The sequence below is a fragment of the Ptychodera flava genome, chromosome 1 (assembly GCF_041260155.1).
Source record: "Ptychodera flava strain L36383 chromosome 1, AS_Pfla_20210202, whole genome shotgun sequence".
NCBI classification, from domain to species: Eukaryota; Metazoa; Hemichordata; class Enteropneusta; family Ptychoderidae; genus Ptychodera; species Ptychodera flava.
Window position 1 is genome coordinate 16,275,668 of NC_091928.1, and position 17,279 is coordinate 16,292,946.

Sequence of the window (17,279 nt, forward strand, 5' to 3'; positions counted from 1 at the left end):
ACTTTTTCGTTTCACTGCTGGCTACTTATAATTCTTGCTAGTCGTAGCCGTTTCTATAGTTTTAGCTCTTGCTACTCCTAGCTCTATACCTAGAACAAAAAGGCAAAGAAAGAGATGGCAAGTGAATGTCAATTCGATTGGTTAGAGAGAAGGCTCAGTTCGCTTTTCTACCGCCTTGGCAAATTCATTGGACGGCATCCTTTGCCGTTTCTCACGGTATCAATGATCGCCGCTGGCGTATTCGGCTCTGGAATGGTGTTCTTTTACGAAGATAACGACTTGGAGTATTTATACACGCCTGAGAACAGCCAAGCAGCCAAAGACAGAGACATGGCCGAGCGATTATTCCCTCTGAAAGATGGTGAATTTCACCCCGTTCGACAGACTAGGGAGGGGAGGTATGGTCGTTTAATATTTGCCGCCACTGACGACGGAGACGTGCTACGGGAAAACACCATGCGTGAGATTTTAGAAGTCGATCAAAGCGTGCGCGGTATTGGCGTTACTTTCGACGACGAGAAGTACATATTTGATGACTTGTGCGGAAAATGGGACGGTCGGTGTTACCACAATGCCATACTCCAGCTGTACAACGATGATGGCACCAGAATCAACAACAACAGCTTCACGTATCCCGTTTACTCAGCCGACGGCCTGCTGCCTGTGTTTCTCGGAGGAAGTCTAGGAGGCGCCGAGTTCTACGAAGATCAAGAAACTGTCAAGTCGGCTACAGTCTTACATCTGGTTTATCACTTGAAATACGGTTCCCGTGATGATGATGCCAAAAGCAGAGCATGGGAGCGGGAATTTCTAGACGTGATGTCACAATACGAATCTGAAAACATCGAAATCGCGTATTTAGTATCTCAGACACAAGAATTAGAACTAGAAGGAACAGTCAGCGTTATTCCTCTTTTCTCCATAACATTTACCGTGTTGATAACTTTTTCCGTTTTATGTTGCATCATGGCTGACTGGGTACGAAGCAAGCCGTGGCTTGGCATTCTCGGAGTTCTCTCTGCCGGTTTAGCCATTCTCTCAGCATTGGGTCTGTGTAGCTACTGCGGTCTACCTTTCGTCAATCTAGTTGCCGCAATGCCGTTTCTCATACTAGGTAAGTGTTCATACTGCACACCAAACTATAGCGTTGGTCTTTTCTGTCCCGCAACTCACACAAAAAATCATAATGTAAATTTTAACAAAATCTCTTTTGGTCAGCCACTTATGGCGACTGATTTTGAAATCTGCGGAGTAAATGAAATTTTCCCGTCGAACTTCACGTGTTGGTAAAGTTTCAGTTTTTTTCTCTCATCCCAATGCAACGTTGCACAGTGACCCATGCTCTTTGGTTATCAAGGTGAATGGTGTAACATCTCCTAGGAGTAACTTTTGACAAAAATTCAAAATTTATGTTCAAGGTAATACGCACTTCGAAATAGGAAGAGTTAGACTTTTGCTCATACCTTCCCTATAGTTCAAGTTCAGGTGCACACGTATGTGCACGTTCCCTATAGGAAACATTAAATCATTCACCTTCGAAATCAAGAACAGACATTAGGGGTCGCCATGCAAAATTTGGTATTAGATATACAAAATTAATAACCCCAAATATTCCGACGGTTTGAAATTTAAAATGGCCGCCACCCCTGTGTTAAATCTGTGGGAAAAGCTAAAAGTTTCGAATTTCAGAAAGAAACCTAGGCCGGTGAAAACTTCATTTACTCCAAGAGATTCAAAATGAGCCCTTACAAGTGGAAGAAAAACAAAGTATTGTCAAATTTTGATTGTCCGTATGTCTGTCCCCAAGGCATCTTCTGCTTTCAGTGTTGTCATCAACTGTGTACACGGAAAAGCTATATTTTCTCCTGTTTAATTTTGTAATCTTGGCTCAGCGACCAAATTTCTACTAGTATACGTAAATACGCCCTTAACAAAAACACAAAAAAGCGATACATCGATGAAGATCTGAGACTAAATCCTATCCATTGCCTTGATTTAGGTCCAATTAAACACGCACTGTATTACCATTTAACTTACGATGAAGTTCGGGTTGCAAAGTGATGATGTCTTCGCGTGATAATATGTGGGCCTTGCTAAAGTTGCTCTCGTATGTGTAGATGATTGTGTTTCCACCCACAAATTTTAATGCTACAGAAAACAGTCAGTGAAAACACTAAATGGGAGTTAGTAAAACTTTTGAATGTGTAGCTGTGCAAAACCGAAAAACTCTCACATCAAAGTGTTCTTTTATTTGGGACAGGTATTGGTGTGGACGATATGTTCATCATGATTGCGGGCTGGCGGCGAACTTCACCAAGTCTCAGCGTCGAGGAACGGATGGGGCATGCATATTCTGAGGCCGCCATGTCGATCACAATTACCAGCCTGACTGACGTCATAGCTTTTGGTATCGGCGTCACGTCATTTTTCCCTTCGGTGAGAATTTTCTGTATCTACACCGGCATAGCGGTGTTGTTCGACTACCTCTATCAGATCACATTCTTTGGTGCGTGCATGGCTTTGATGGGTGAACGAGAAGCGGCCAACAGGCACATCATCATATGCAGGACAGTTCTACCAAAAGAAGAAGCGCCCTCTACGGCATATCGGATCCTCTGCGCCGGCGGTTCCTCGGCGCAGACACCGCCAAAGGAAGACGAGAACCATCTCATGACGAGGTTCTTCAAGCAGTACTACGGTCCGTTCATCACATCCATTCTCATGAAAATCTTGGTTGTTGCCTTATTCGCCGGTTTCTTTGGGGTAGCCGTGTGGGGTTGTTTACAAGTAGAAGAAGGGATACGGCTGGAAAATTTTGCGAAGGACGACTCGTACGCAGTGAGGTTCTACAACTTGCAAGATGAATACTTTCGAGAATATGGACCTGCTGTTGCCATAACAATTAATGATGAAATTTCTTACTCTGATTCTGGCGTCCAAGAGGCAATCGATGGCGTTATTGCAGAATTTGAAAGAAGCGATTTCTTCCGTGGCGCGAACTACACGCAGTCTTGGTTACGCGATTTTCTGTCGACGGGACCTACGTATATACGTAAACTGATGAGGTTGAGTTCGTTCAAAGCCTACAGAACTCGCTTTTGAAAGTCCGACCGATGCCATACAAAACTGACATCAACTTCAACGATGACAACACCAGTATATTGTCCTCCCGCTTTTACGTATTTTCCAAGGACATCAACACTATAGACCGCGAGCGGGGAATGATGATGACCGCTCGAAGCATCGTACACAAGTCGGTCATTAATATGTTCGCTTTTCACCCGGCGTTTCTATTCTATGAGCAGTACATCGCCGTACTACCCAGCACAGTCATGAACATCGGTATCGCCGCAGCCGCCATGTTCTTGGTGTCGATAATTTTAATTCCCCATCCTCTCTGTTCGCTGTACGTGACGTTCACCGTGGCCTCGATATCAACAGGTGTCATTGGTTACATGTCGCTATGGGGAGTCCGCTTAGATTCCATTACGATGATTAATTTGATAATTTGCATCGGTTTTAGCGTCGACTTTTCGGCACATATGGCCTACGCTTTCATTATATCACCATGCAAATCTCGAGACGAGCGCGCAACGGACGCCCTGTATGCCTTGGGTTGGCCAACCCTACAGGGGGCGCTGTCCACCATACTCGCTGTGGTCGTGCTGTCGTCATCTCAGTGGTACATTTTCCGGTCGTTTTTCAAAACTATGTTTCTGGTTGTGTTCCTTGGAGCCGTTCACGGCCTGTTGTTCCTGCCTGTCGTCTTGACGTTGATTGGTCCAAGGAACGCCGTAAGAGAACCAATCAAAGAGCCGGGAAATCCGTCGAGCGAGCGCAACAGTGCTGCACGCGGTTGCCAGGGACGACAGACACTCCGTAAAAGTTCAAGATCATGACGAATATCAAACCACGATCAAGAAAAAGAGAGTACTTCTTGCACAATTGTGCCCTTGTATCACGCAAAACCGTGGAGGTAAAGTTGGACCATGGATGGTGGAATCGGCTCCGGAAAGAAGCAAAGGTCCTGGTCCGTCAAGTTTCGTCAGTCCGCAACGACAATCAAACGAGGTACACCATTTATCAGGTACAAGATCGTATTCAGAAGGGAGTTTAGAGGTTTTTGAGCTTGATTGCCGACCGAATAGAGATGAAAAATCATAGAAAGCAAACACTAATATGTATCTTCATCAAAAATGATATATTTTCTCATGATAAGATATTCATAGATATATACATACATACATATATAATTATGTATGTATGTATGTATGTATGTATGTATCAGTGTTTTCTCTGCATGTTCACTGAAGGGGCAATTTCCGCCCCATTCATCAAAATTAGGGGGCAGACTTGACCTGACATTTTAGGGGGGGGGGGCAGAAAAACAGGTTACCATATGTGCTTGGGTCACCATCATATGGGCGCAATTGCTTGCTGTATTTGTGCGCGATTTTCGCGCTGTCAGTAACTTTTAAAGGGCATAAAGTGGCTCGAAATGCGCACTTGCAATTGCGAAGTCGAGAGAAAACCCTGATGTATGTATGTATGTATGTATGTATGTATGTATGTATGTATGTATGTATGTATGTATGTATGTATGTATGTATGTATGTATGTATGTATGTATGTATGTGTGTGTGTGTGTGTGTATGTATGTATGTATGTATGTATGTATGTATGTATGTATGTATGTATGTATGTATGTATGTATGTATGTATGCATGCAAGCGTGCGTGCGTGCGTGCGTGCGTGCGTGCATGCATGCATGCATGCATGCATGCATGCATGTATGTATGTATGTATGTATGTATGTATGTATGTATGTATGTATGTATGTATGTATGTATGTATGTATGTATGTATGTATGTATGTATGTATGTATGTATGTATTCTATACAGACATTTTATGTGCAAGCGAAATACGGTTTCATTCTGTGAACTTGCATCATGGCACTCATCTTAAATGTCCCGGATAGAAGTCACAAGTTCATGACAAAACTGCGTTTGAAAACCGTGTACGATGGGGTGCAATTTCAATAATGTAAAGCCACAGTAGCCTTGGATTTTGAAGTATGTTTCATTTTTTTTCTTTTTCATATACACTTTCTTATTCTACTCCCAAAATCATGTCGAAGTGCTCATTCCAACTTACACATTAATACAAATAAAATAAACAATTTACGTATGTCCAGTACAAGTTGCTTTAAACAAATCACCTTTTGGTTAGTTTTAATTAAAGTTGGACATGACGATGGTAAAGAATGAATGTTTTAAAGGTATACTGTCACCTGTTCCAATTTTGCCAGTTATCATGGCAAGAGAAAAACTGACCAATCACAAATTTTAAGCGGCTGGCCGCTTTTTGAAAACAGCGCCCTCACATGGGCATTTTGAATACCAAGGAACGCTCCTTTGACCATATATGGGCATATTTAGATTACGGGTGACTGAATACCTTTAATTATAGTCAGAACGATGAGATAGATTATACTGTTATTAGGCTTGTCTTGTATGGTAATTTCATGGGCTTTGTAAAGTTTCTGTTATCAATAAAAGGTAACATGTAAATTCTAGCTTGTTGACCTTTGTTGATTAATTTGATTCGTTGATTAATTTTATTCAGTATTTACCAAATTTAGTTGGAAAATAAAACTTCGGCACTCTACCACTGATTGTGTTTTTTGTGTTACTGCAAAGTTACACCGGGCTTATCGTATCGTGCACTTATGCTATCACCGTGATCTCAGTCAGCTGGCACGTTCAGGGACAAAAAGGCAAGAAACCGACGGTTTTGGAACCAAGGTTCACAATGTGACCATCAGATATACCAAAGATGATAGCCGGTTGTATTATTTGACAGTTGAGCCGAGATCTGATCTTAGTACCACTACTAGTGCTCCAAAGAACATTGCTGGATGACGGGTTATTACTTTGTTTATGTTTCATAATAAAGGATTTACCTCTCAAATCATGATTTCCGGCGACTCATCGTACCACCCCTCTTTACAGCCTATCGTCGTCTTGTCAACCAAAGACAAAAGTTCTTTGTCTGTGCGTCAAAAGAGAAATTTAGTCATCGTAGAATGGATCTCCACTATCATCCCAGGCAACCACTGGGAAGGGTTCGTTGATGTAGGATCCCTCGGGGACGACACAGTGGTGAGTGTCAGGCCAGGTAGCCAAGAAGACGATGGCCATAATGTGCTATGCTCCGAAGAAAGCTCTGGGAATGGACACGAGCGAGAAGATCAAGTTCTGGTACGAACAATATTCACCGAGGAGAGCCACTATTTACAAAATCAAACTCCGTGGTTCTGATTCCAATCACGAAACAAGAGTAACCACGAGATGTAATATTTTTTGAACATTATCGATAGCCCACGACAACCTGAAATCCAAGTTCGTATCCTACAGATGTATCGAATTCCTTGATACCGAAGTGATGCACTCTTCTGCCAAAACCATTTGACAATGTCGTCAGCAAGAAAGATCGTACTTCTGATACCGTGTCATGGTAAAATGGCAATATCTTGACACGCTAAATCATAGATGTAATTTAAACACGTCGCCTGAATGAATCATTCTCCTTATCCATTTTCAAATGGTTTCTCGCATCTTAACAAAACCCACCATCTCAGAAATATAACGCGCCTTAATAGCCCGACCTGTTGTCTTTATTGTCATGTTGAATTATTAGAATGTATTGGAGTTTTTTTTCAAAAATACTTACAACTTTTAGTTTAGTTTTCAATGTGATTGTTTTTAAATATATCACATGATGATATGATGGCTATGTAGGTAGATTTAGCCCTTTGAGTGTTGTAATTTTTCCCACAGAAAATTAGTGCAACACTGTATAATTTGTTTTTGCCACTAGGGGAAGTTAAGAAGTGCATTTAAAATTCATGTCATTGGTTGGGGAAATTCTGGGCTGACGAGCATTTCGGACACATTAGCAACTGTTTGAAAAGTGTGTGCCACGAGTACTCAGTTTGACCTGTATGCTGAAAAGCACTGATCAAAGAGTTTTCAGTAGTTATGCAAAATGATGTCAAGGAAAACGAGAATTGTTTCCTTGACAAAAACAATTTTAAAACCCGTACAATTGTACCGTCGATAGCACTATACATGCCAAATTGGGGGTAGGGTCGCTGCCGTGGGAAATAACGTACCTCTATTTCCTCCATTCTCTGCTTGCATCATATGGACTATTGACCAGGGTAATATATGTTGATAAAATATCGACTTTTGATCCCTCTTTTCAGTCAAACATATCTTAGGATTCCTCGCTGACATGCTTGGTAGAAACTGTGCAATTTCGACGTCAGTATTAAATTTAGTCAAAAGTGTAGAACCCCCCCCCCCCCCACAAGGCCTTTAACGTAAAATTGTAGAGTTTGTGGATTGCATTTTAAACTATTCAGAGGACAGCCGTACTGACTTCGGAAGTAGTGCCATTAGGCCCTAGAGATTCATAGTCGGTGATTAGCTTCATTAGAGAATCTATGTTTGTCTGAATATAAAAAAATAATGAAGAACGGGAACATGTCTTTATTTGGTATAGGCAAGACTTTATTCGGATTTATTCTTAGAATAATTCATTTTGTATCAGTGTTTCGGTGCTTCATTTTCGGTTTGAGCTGTCGCGTCGAGTTTTACTGCCTCCTTTGACGACATTCCGAGTTGTTCAGCTTGAGCCAAGGTTCGAGGCATTATTTTATCTTTGGTTTCCGGCAGCAACAGAACGCAAAATCCAGACAGCAAGGAAAGAATCCCAAATACGATCATTGGAACTGTAACGCTGTAGAAAGTCTGGAAATGTATGAGAGGTGAGAACACAGCTATGAAAAGAGTCGAAACGCACGTGATAAGATTACATTTATCAACATTATTATCTGAATTTATATATCTCTTTGGTTCCGTAAATTTCTTAGCAACGCATTTGCTTCTTATATCCTTGAAGTCTTTTAATTTTTGCTTCTTGACTTTTCCATTACGAATGACAAAATTGAGAAATAAAGCATAATTGATTAATGTACCGTGTACGTGATTTCACTACTTACCGCATACACCGTTAGGGGCGCTAAAATACCACCAAGGCTGGCAAAGAAGGCAAATACAGCCAGTCCCATATTTCTGTAAAGAAAGACAGATTTGTGAGAATAAATGTGCAATAATATGTATGACGAAAATGAATTCGTGGATTTATCAGTAATTCCATGAACGCATGATGTCAAAGGTCAAAACAAGTGCAAACACATAGGCCTACATAACTTAGACGTCCTCTTAAAATGTCAAATTATGAAATATCTTACTTTGTAAAAGCAGTGCAACATTGGAAACTGATCGTTTTAAAACTTATATTGGAAGAGCCACTTAAGCATCTAAATGCCGTCACTGGGTGTCGAATCCACACCCGGTAGGCATGAAACACATGCGTGTAGTCGAGGGTCCTGGGCTGCTGTGCACGTTTTCGCCAGTCTAGAGAGGCTAGCCTTACAGCTGTAACAGACATACCTGAGCAGTGTCGGGTACAGTTCAGGGGACCACACGTAAATTGTACCGAAAGCTCCTGTGACGCCGAACTTCCCAATTAACAGAATGATGATCTTCAAAACAAAGAGATCTGGAATTGAAATTGACGAATTTTTAATGACATGAAAGCACTGGACAAAATAAGTGATATCATATAGATAGTAAAATGTATTCGAACGCAAGTAACGCCCCTCCAGTGACAATTTCCGTAAATTAAACTACGTGAAAATAAACGTATCGAAATGTACATGTCACGACCACTGTAGGCATGAGTCGCTAGTTTTGAGTTCCAGTTCCAGTGAGAACCGTTTCTTCACTGATAAGAGACAAGTCATTCATGAATTGGAATTTATTATCTACGTTTGTACTTATGACGTTAAAATCGCCTTTGCGTCTCTTTTTTCACGTGGGTTCCATCTTATGGTCTACTGTAAGCTTTTGAGGACTGCAGACGTGCGCCAAAATGTGTAGATTTTGATGAGTATGGTAACGCACCGTCGCCGTCTGGAATGAATATGGCACTGCCACACGATACACCACTGAGGAGTAGAAAGATGCAGGTTGGCCATCGTCTTCCCCACCTGTAATGAATCGGACCGATATCACTTAAAAAATGCAATGATTGGTCTGCGAGATCCTATAGGTCTGATGACGTCATACAAATACGTAAACTCCACTAATACAAAGACTTACTTTCGCTTCAAGTCGTCAAAGTTTTATCTTTAGTAGCGATCAAACAGAGTAAAGATTATATCAAAACTTGCGAGCGGATCGAAATTTCCAGTTTTGCACGTGAAAGTTGTTCAAAACATGGCTGTCGTTCCGAAAATGTCACGGGCGGGACGAGGAACGTCATGCAAAACTCTGCTACGGATGGCGTTCGGTGAAAACGGGATATTGTTGGTGAGAAAGTCTCGTTGTTTGGTGAGATTGTCGTTCTTTTACTGTTATTGGCCAATTTATTCATCCTTTAGTCATCAATATTTCAAAAGTGACGGGGCACCAGGCTATTTCTGTTAGAATTATTAAACCTACCAGACGATGAACAACATGCTCAGGGCGTAGGCGGGGATTTCAACGCAGCCAGTCAGGAAAAACAAAGCGTGTACACTTCCCTGGAAGTTACTGGTGTTGTAAGATAGACCATAATATACCAAACTACTCACAAACCTATTGCATTTGTTCAAAAGGGACAAAAATAAATATTAGTGATGTCACTTACAAAGTGATGGACTGTTTTCAGGAGTTGGATATTCATGAACCATGATAAGCGATATAATAATTTCTAGCCTGCTCTGGACTGATGGTTCCCTGACATCCTACCTTCATCTGTGTCTTGAAGAAATACTACCAACTAAAGCAACTTAATTCAGCCTGTTCACTCCAATTCCATGCAAACAGCTCCGCATTTGCCACTGATAACAATAGGTTTGGACCAAACCATGGTGATGGTAAGGGTAAGGCAGAACGGACTGCCACTGGCACTGCTAGCATGCGATGTTGTTTAAAGTCTGAGAGCGATGTAAATGGATGAACAAGATTATAACGAAGGGCATTTAAAAGGGCCTGTATGTAGTTGGCAAATGGACCATAGCAATATAGTAGTGAATGATATTCAACTTGTTCCATACGCGTTTTAAAAGTAAACCTGATATTAGGAGACTCGACATATATGCACATATTCCAAGTTTATAATGATCATTCTATAGATTATCGAGCTTGCGCGCTCACTGATTGGTGATATGGAACAGTAACAAAGAGACGAGCCAATAACAGACAGCATTTCAATGGGCTACATCTTTTCGGAAAATTTAAACAATAACGTACCATGCAAACGACATGACTGTTGTATATAGGGCCATTCGTCCTGTTTTCAGTAAATCCAAGTAGTTGTACGACGGGTCCCCTTCATTCTCGACTGACAAGACCTTGACCGTGGATTCTGCACTTGCATCGTTGTTCGAGGCAGTGTGCTGTGTGCCGTTGGGTGTGCCGTGGGACGAAGGGACAGCATTGTCCTTGAGGGCGCTGTCAGAATGCACTGTGCCGTTTTCCCTTGAGTTCTGTTGTATGTCATCCAGCTCTGATTGGAAGACATGCATATGTAAATTGGCTTTGGAAACCAGTATAACTGTTTTCGGCCTTCAGTTATGAATCGTGCAAATGAAATGTGATAAAATATGGGCGTACATATTTGGATGTAATTCCCTCCAGTATCTTGGTCAAGCTTGTGACATGGTACATGTGAAAATCATGTCGAAACGAAGGGTAAAAGAAATCAATGAATACACTTTCACGGTGAACATTTTTAGTATCAGTAACTTATGGAATGACATGATCTAATATTCTGCTGCACCAGGCGTTTATTTTACTTCCAAGCCGGAAAAAAAAAAAAGACAACAAATATTTGAAACAAAAAACTGAAGGAATATATTCACTATATGGGGACCTCCATGTATCTGTGGTTTTAAGCAACAACTAAAAGGAATTTGGACCATCTAATAATCATTATTATCAATTATAAATGGTTTCGTTATTCGAAAGAAATGAAATGTGAAAGTCGCCCCATTTTCTCCTACATCAAGCCTATTTTTTCAAGCTCTTCTCGAAAGTCAATAATTCTCATGTTCAATAGTTGTCAGCTCCGCCCCTGCATCCCCAAACCATTGTTTGTAAATGCGGTCTCCTTATCATTTGGCACGGTCTTTCCTGTAGTGCCTGTTGGACGGTCACTGACCTCATACTCAAATGATCCACCGATTCTGATGCTTAAACAAACCATGTAACAAATTTCGATAGATGTTCTGAAAGGTTGCGCCAGGGTTAGGTCATTTCCAGTCAGACCAGGTCATGTAAAGGTGGTGAACGGAACGATGGCGAGTTCTGCTGATTTGAGTAACTGTCGGTAACCTGCCATGATCAAACGTTATGATCGCGTCAATCATCCCGGCAGGCGGTGTCCCAGGAACTTATCACTGTAGCAGTAAACAGCTTGGAGCGGCAAAGTATAGTATGGTGACTGACCATGGCCATATCATCAAGTGGATGCAGCACGTAGAGATTGCAAAATTGATTATGAAGATTTCTATTCAGCTTGTTGATAAAAAAGAGTGACATATGTCACACAAACTTTGACCTATCGAGTTATAGTGATGCTGGTATTTATTGGTTCAAAGAATTCTACATGATAAAGATTGGGTTAACATATGGAATGCCGAAATACAACATGAAAAACAAATAACTATGGTTATTTTCGCCTGTAAAATGCAAGTCGCTTTCATCAAAGTATTGTCACCCGTCATCAGTGTCGCTATGTATTTATTCATTAAAGTCCCTAGTATCTGTGTCTATATTGCATTTATTCATTCATTAATTATTCATGCACATGGGAAACCGTTTCATGCAGTTGATTAAGCTATTTCGTGCACACGATAAGCTATACCTTAGGGACCTTTTTATTGTTCCCATACGTATGATTCAAATTTTACAACTGGGTAGCTTTTTATAAATTCACTGCGTTGGCCATACGATGTCCAGACTTCACATGAAGCTTTAAAGGCGGTCATATTCTGGAGTTCACCAAAGATGTTACCTATACTGTTAAATTTGGCGACAGTATATACTTTCGCAAGTGTATTACCAGTAAACACGTATGTGTCAATAAGTACGTACTACGTGGTATAACAGTATTTTGAGAAATTCAATATACATGTATAGATAAACATCGTATGAAAAGTCACAAATATTGAGACTTCAATGAAAGAGAGAACATCGTGGTCGTCTGTAGGACGTATCAGTGAATTCAAAGCGCAACAAATTTTGACGCATTTATCATATGTACACCAGTCAATGTTTTCCTAATTTTTGCTAAAATTTTGCTAAAAATCTGTAGCCAGTGTAATGTGATGTCCATTTGGTCCAAAATTATGAAAACAATTACATAAAAAAATCATAAAATTGGTAAAATGTTGCACCAAAAGTTTTTTGCGGGAAAAATTACAGCGCTCAAAGGGTTAATATATCATTGAGAAGGCTCGTATTCGTCGACTTCATGGAAGATACGTAGACAGCGATTGACAAAACATACTTTGGACTACACAAACAGGAGAACAGAGAACAGAAAGATAAAAATAGCGCTTAGCGTAATTATCGCGCCTCGAAAATAAAGGACTTAAAATTTTTCAAACTTTCCTAAAGAAAACTTTCAGCTATTCTCTTTCAAAACCAAGGTATAAAAATCGAGGCGTCACCCAGCAAGATTTGGAACTAGAAAATCAAAATAGTCGATATTTACCGATATTTGAAATTCAAAATTGTTATCCCAAAATGAGCCCCCACAAGGGGTGGAACAAAAGAAAATATTGTAAAAGTTTGAGAGTCCGAATATTTGTCGTTAGGGCGCACTCTACTCTCAAAAAGACTTTGTGTGCTGCACAGTGGTGTGGTATTTAGTATTATCTCTTTGTTATAGTGCTTAAGTTGGTGCTAAATGTCAAGGAGAGTTCGTATTTCTTGACACAAAACCCCACTGAAGGAGTGACGTCACCATTCACGTATAGAATTATTTTACTCACCACCATCGTCACTCTTGGCTTCCACTGTCAACACATTATCGGGTAGTGTAACTTTGTTGACTTTTGCAGCTTTGTACAAAATAATTTCCGCATCTTTCACTCTCCCTTTTGAGATCAACCAACGCAGCGACTCAGGTATCACCCTGCCATAAAATTTGAAAAAGATGGGGAATATTTTAATCTCCGCTTATCAGGTAATAATTGTATGTGTGTTTTTTTTTAAGTTTCATCAAAAGACAAGACAAATGTCAGTACTTGCAACTTCATTCCATCGTCTTACTTACTGTTAGCAAGAATGATGCTTGCTTGACAAATTTTCAACAATTATTAATGCAACAAGTTTGAGGCTATCATGCAATCTAGTCGACAAATGTAACCCCATCGATCTGAATTCACTCCACCGACCCAATCATTTGCTAAACGCTCTTATCCAGTTTGTATTACATATACTCCCCCATTTAATGAAGCCGATCGCCAGTGTGGGTTCTAATTTTCACGTTGAATCGACCTCTACGCCTTGTGTCATTTACACAGCATCGGCAACTCTCAGATCCCATCAGTCAAAATGTGAGACCATACCACAAAATAAAAAATACCGCAATTATACGGTGTCGCTCAAATTTGATCAGAATTGGTATATACGAGTATGGGTTACCAATGATCAACAATAAATGGTGTTTCTATCTGTTCAGTGGAGGAAAATTCTACGTTGATGTTATGGCAATGATTTCTGCACAGTACAACCAGAAAAACAACAAGAAATATTTAAACCAGAAAAACAAGAATGACAAAAGTAATTAAGGTCTAACTTTAGGTACTGGAGGTCAACTTTAGCAACATGCATAGCAGAAACAAGCCCCTCTTAGTTTAGTATAAACGGTCTTCCCCCATCTACTGTCTATGGTTGCAGCTGTAACAGTTCATAAACAATGACAGGAAATGAGTCAAGATCAGTGGAGTTTGCCTGTTTCTCACTGGCATGCCTCCTGCACATTTGCAGGATTTCACTTTTTCTTACCTCATTTGCACATTTTTGACACTGATGTGTTCATTTGAACAAATTCACATGCTTAATGACATTTAATAATGTTCTATCATAGTATCTTTAATGTACATAGCAAGTTTCATCAATTTTGGTCTTGTAAATTCAAATATATATCCTTACTTTCAAAAGGTCATTAAATATGCAAATTAGGATGTGGATGAAGTAAACATTCTTAATGACTTTCAATAATGTTAAATCATAGTATCCTCAATATGCATACCAAGTTTCGTCAATTTTGATCAAGTAATTTCAGATATATACGCCTAATTAGGAAATTTCATTAAATATGCAAATTGGTAATTATCTTTCACATCACCCCTTTAATAACTTTCACAGCTGATATATCTTGATGTGATCAACATTTGTAGCAAATCTCATCAAATTGCGTGCAATCGTTCTCAATGTATATCCGTTTTTTCTAAAATCATTAATTATGCAAATGAGCAAAAAGTAAGCAAGCCACACCCACCAAAAACTAATCAGTTCTTACCATTTGCAAACTGAATCTATGTACCAGATTTGATTCTGATCTGATGAGCCGTTTTTGAGATATTGAGCCAACAGACAGACAGACCCACAGACAGACAGACAGACAGACAGACAGACAGACAGACAGACAGACAGACAGACACACAGACAGACATCGCTGCGACATATGCTCACGTGTGTCAACACGTGAGCAAAAAATGGCAATCAACGAGCCGTCCAATCACAGCACACCTCAAGTCTCAACACCCGACTTACCAGTAGTAGTAAAAAGTTAGAAGTGCAGGGGCGGAAATGGCGATCTGGAACGCACGCCAGTGCGTGAACACATACGCTATCGGCGACAGTATCATTATCCCCAACGCCCAGCACATGCAATTAAGAAAACCTGCATAGACTCGCTTGCTTGGCGTGAAGAACTCAGTGGCTAGAATGAACTGTGACAACATAACGCCCTGCAGAAAAACATGAACCGAGACAAGACTTTGTTAAACTCGACATTTCAACTATTTTTCAAGAGTCATGGCTATGTGTGTTTTGCCACGCTATCTCCTTCCTTGCACACCAGCTATCAAATGCAGTGCACTGTGACTTTAGTTGTGTGCACATGTATTTTATATGTTTCAGAAGAGTACGACTGCGACAATCAATTTAATAGGAAAGTGGTACAGTAGGTTAATCTGGCACTTGATGATAGTCAAACTGTTATTAACTGTACTTTGCTGTTTCCTGCGACCCTGCTGAGAAACGGTGAACCTCGTGCAATGCGTAGGCTATAAATGTCACACTGTTTGTATATCTTGATAAGGACATCATCTATATCTCATTCTACAGAATACAAAATCGCGGGTAAAAATGTACATGTTCCGTCTACACTCAACATTCATTGCCTTTGCTTTGGGTAAGCATTGCGCATCGTGTAAGTGCCATGAGATCCCTCAGTAAAAACTACATTAATATATGGGGAATTCGATTCCAACATGGCAGAAATCGGATTTGAATATAATCTTTAATTCTTTATCTGACTTTTGTATGTTATTCTACAAATTGAATCCAATGTCTTACCTGCTGAAAGAACCCGACGAAGAACCTCAGAACGCAGAACGTAGCGAAGTGTTGACTGAATGCCACCAATATACCAATAACGCCTTGTATCCACATACATGCCAGAAAGGTCGTTTTCCTGCCGAAATTGTCCGCGAAGTGACCAGCTATGAAGGATCCTACCAGTACACCGATCATGTAGATGGATGATGAAATCTGTGACAGGGATGCTTGGTCGCACACCAAGTCCCACTAAGGAAGAGTATAAAGTGAAATGTCAGACCTACAAAAAGCATCTATCATCTTTCTAACTTAAAGCTTTTCCGAATTTGCAGACCCTTCAATTATCAATGTATCTTTCAGAGAGCATTATATTTTCAAGCAAAAAGTTTACTTTAATAACTTAACTCAATTTGCTATTTTCGTTATTTTTTCACTCGGGGAGAGGGGTGACCCTAAAACAAAGGGGAAAGGGGAAGGGGAATACAAAGGGGTTATGACCCTAAAGCGAAGGGGGAGGGGGCATACGAATGGGTTATGATATTCACGTTGTAAGTAGATAAAACATGGATAACACTATGCAAAAATAAAATATTGTCCTGATTTTGATAAAAATATGAAAAAATGAAATATTATCCTGATTATATCTTAGCAGTTATCAACGTTGTTGTCTTATAGAGTCGTAACCTAAAAGCGGTTGGGTTCCTCCCTCGAATTTTCCACACTGTTAAAATTTATGTAAATTACTCAAATACTAGGTAAGCTAGAATCTTCCCTCTTGGCAATGTGGTCAGCCTACGGCCCTGTCTAAAATTTGCCACAAGATGTGTATTGATATCGATTTTTGCTAGTTGTCTATTGATTATTACTAATGTCTTCGGATTTCTATAGGTTGCTTGATGACAGACAATATAAGGTTTTTTAATCAGCTTGTACCACTGACCTCGGTAACTATAGTTTCCGACGATTCGTAGTACCAACCCTCTGTACAGCCTGTGGTAGTATTGTCAACGGAGGAATTTACATACATGTAGCAGTTATCGTAGATCGGCTCGCCGTTATCATCCCAGTCAGTCACTGGTATGGTTTCGTTGATGTAGGATCCCTCGGGGACGACACAGTGGTGAGTGTCAGGCCAGGTAGCCAAGAAGACGATGGCCATAATGTGCCATGCTCCGAAGAAAGCTCCGGGAATAGACACGAGCCAGAAGATCAAGTTCTGGTACAAACCATAGTCACCGAGCAGAGCCAATGCATCATCTAACTCCATGATTGTAATTCCTGTAATGGCACAAGTACAAAAGTAGGCTACAAAATCCAAGTGAAGAAAATTTCATCTCACCAGTTTCCTGACAAGCAGCCATCTAACAAACAACGTTATAATTTTACAGCTGTATTACAGTCCCAACAACAAGAATGCTATACTGCTTTGTGAGCTATTCTCTGCGTCAGGAGTAAAATAAAGTCGTCGCTGATGGTAAAGTCCCGCTAGCACCATTAATTGACATGCACACGCACACTACAATGCAATGTCTGTGTACCAAGTATGAATGAAATCTGTTCAGGGATAGTTGAGTTATGGTTCAAAAAC

General features: G+C 40.3%; 3 protein-coding genes across 5 annotated transcripts in view; 2 read left to right on the top strand and 1 right to left on the bottom strand.

Moving 5' to 3' along the window:
* Positions 1 to 7,909, top strand: LOC139131392 (patched domain-containing protein 3-like). The gene is made up of 2 exons (XM_070697422.1): positions 1 to 1,114; positions 2,261 to 7,909. The coding sequence occupies exons 1-2, from the start codon at positions 115 to 117 to the stop codon at positions 3,100 to 3,102; spliced, it is 1,842 nt and encodes a 613-aa protein (XP_070553523.1). The 5' UTR covers positions 1 to 114; the 3' UTR covers positions 3,103 to 7,909.
* LOC139143136 (patched domain-containing protein 3-like) lies at positions 3,114 to 3,899 on the top strand. The gene has a single exon (XM_070713283.1). It carries the CDS (start codon positions 3,114 to 3,116, stop codon positions 3,897 to 3,899), a length of 786 nt encoding a protein of 261 aa, XP_070569384.1.
* Positions 7,567 to 17,279, bottom strand: part of LOC139131402 (organic cation transporter protein-like) — a 20,539-nt gene continuing 10,826 nt past the window's right edge. For all 3 annotated transcript variants that reach the window (XM_070697431.1, XM_070697447.1, XM_070697439.1), the window contains exons 2-11: positions 16,632 to 16,969; positions 15,710 to 15,940; positions 14,903 to 15,099; positions 13,114 to 13,256; positions 10,367 to 10,622; positions 9,575 to 9,709; positions 9,035 to 9,120; positions 8,522 to 8,630; positions 8,068 to 8,140; positions 7,567 to 7,816 (exon numbers count right to left, since the gene is read on the bottom strand). In XM_070697431.1, coding sequence (XP_070553532.1) covers positions 7,613 to 7,816; positions 8,068 to 8,140; positions 8,522 to 8,630; positions 9,035 to 9,120; positions 9,575 to 9,709; positions 10,367 to 10,622; positions 13,114 to 13,256; positions 14,903 to 15,099; positions 15,710 to 15,940; positions 16,632 to 16,958 — 1,761 coding nt within the window. In that variant the 5' untranslated portion in view covers positions 16,959 to 16,969 and the 3' untranslated portion in view covers positions 7,567 to 7,612. The remainder of the gene's footprint in view (positions 7,817 to 8,067; positions 8,141 to 8,521; positions 8,631 to 9,034; positions 9,121 to 9,574; positions 9,710 to 10,366; positions 10,623 to 13,113; positions 13,257 to 14,902; positions 15,100 to 15,709; positions 15,941 to 16,631; positions 16,970 to 17,279) is intronic.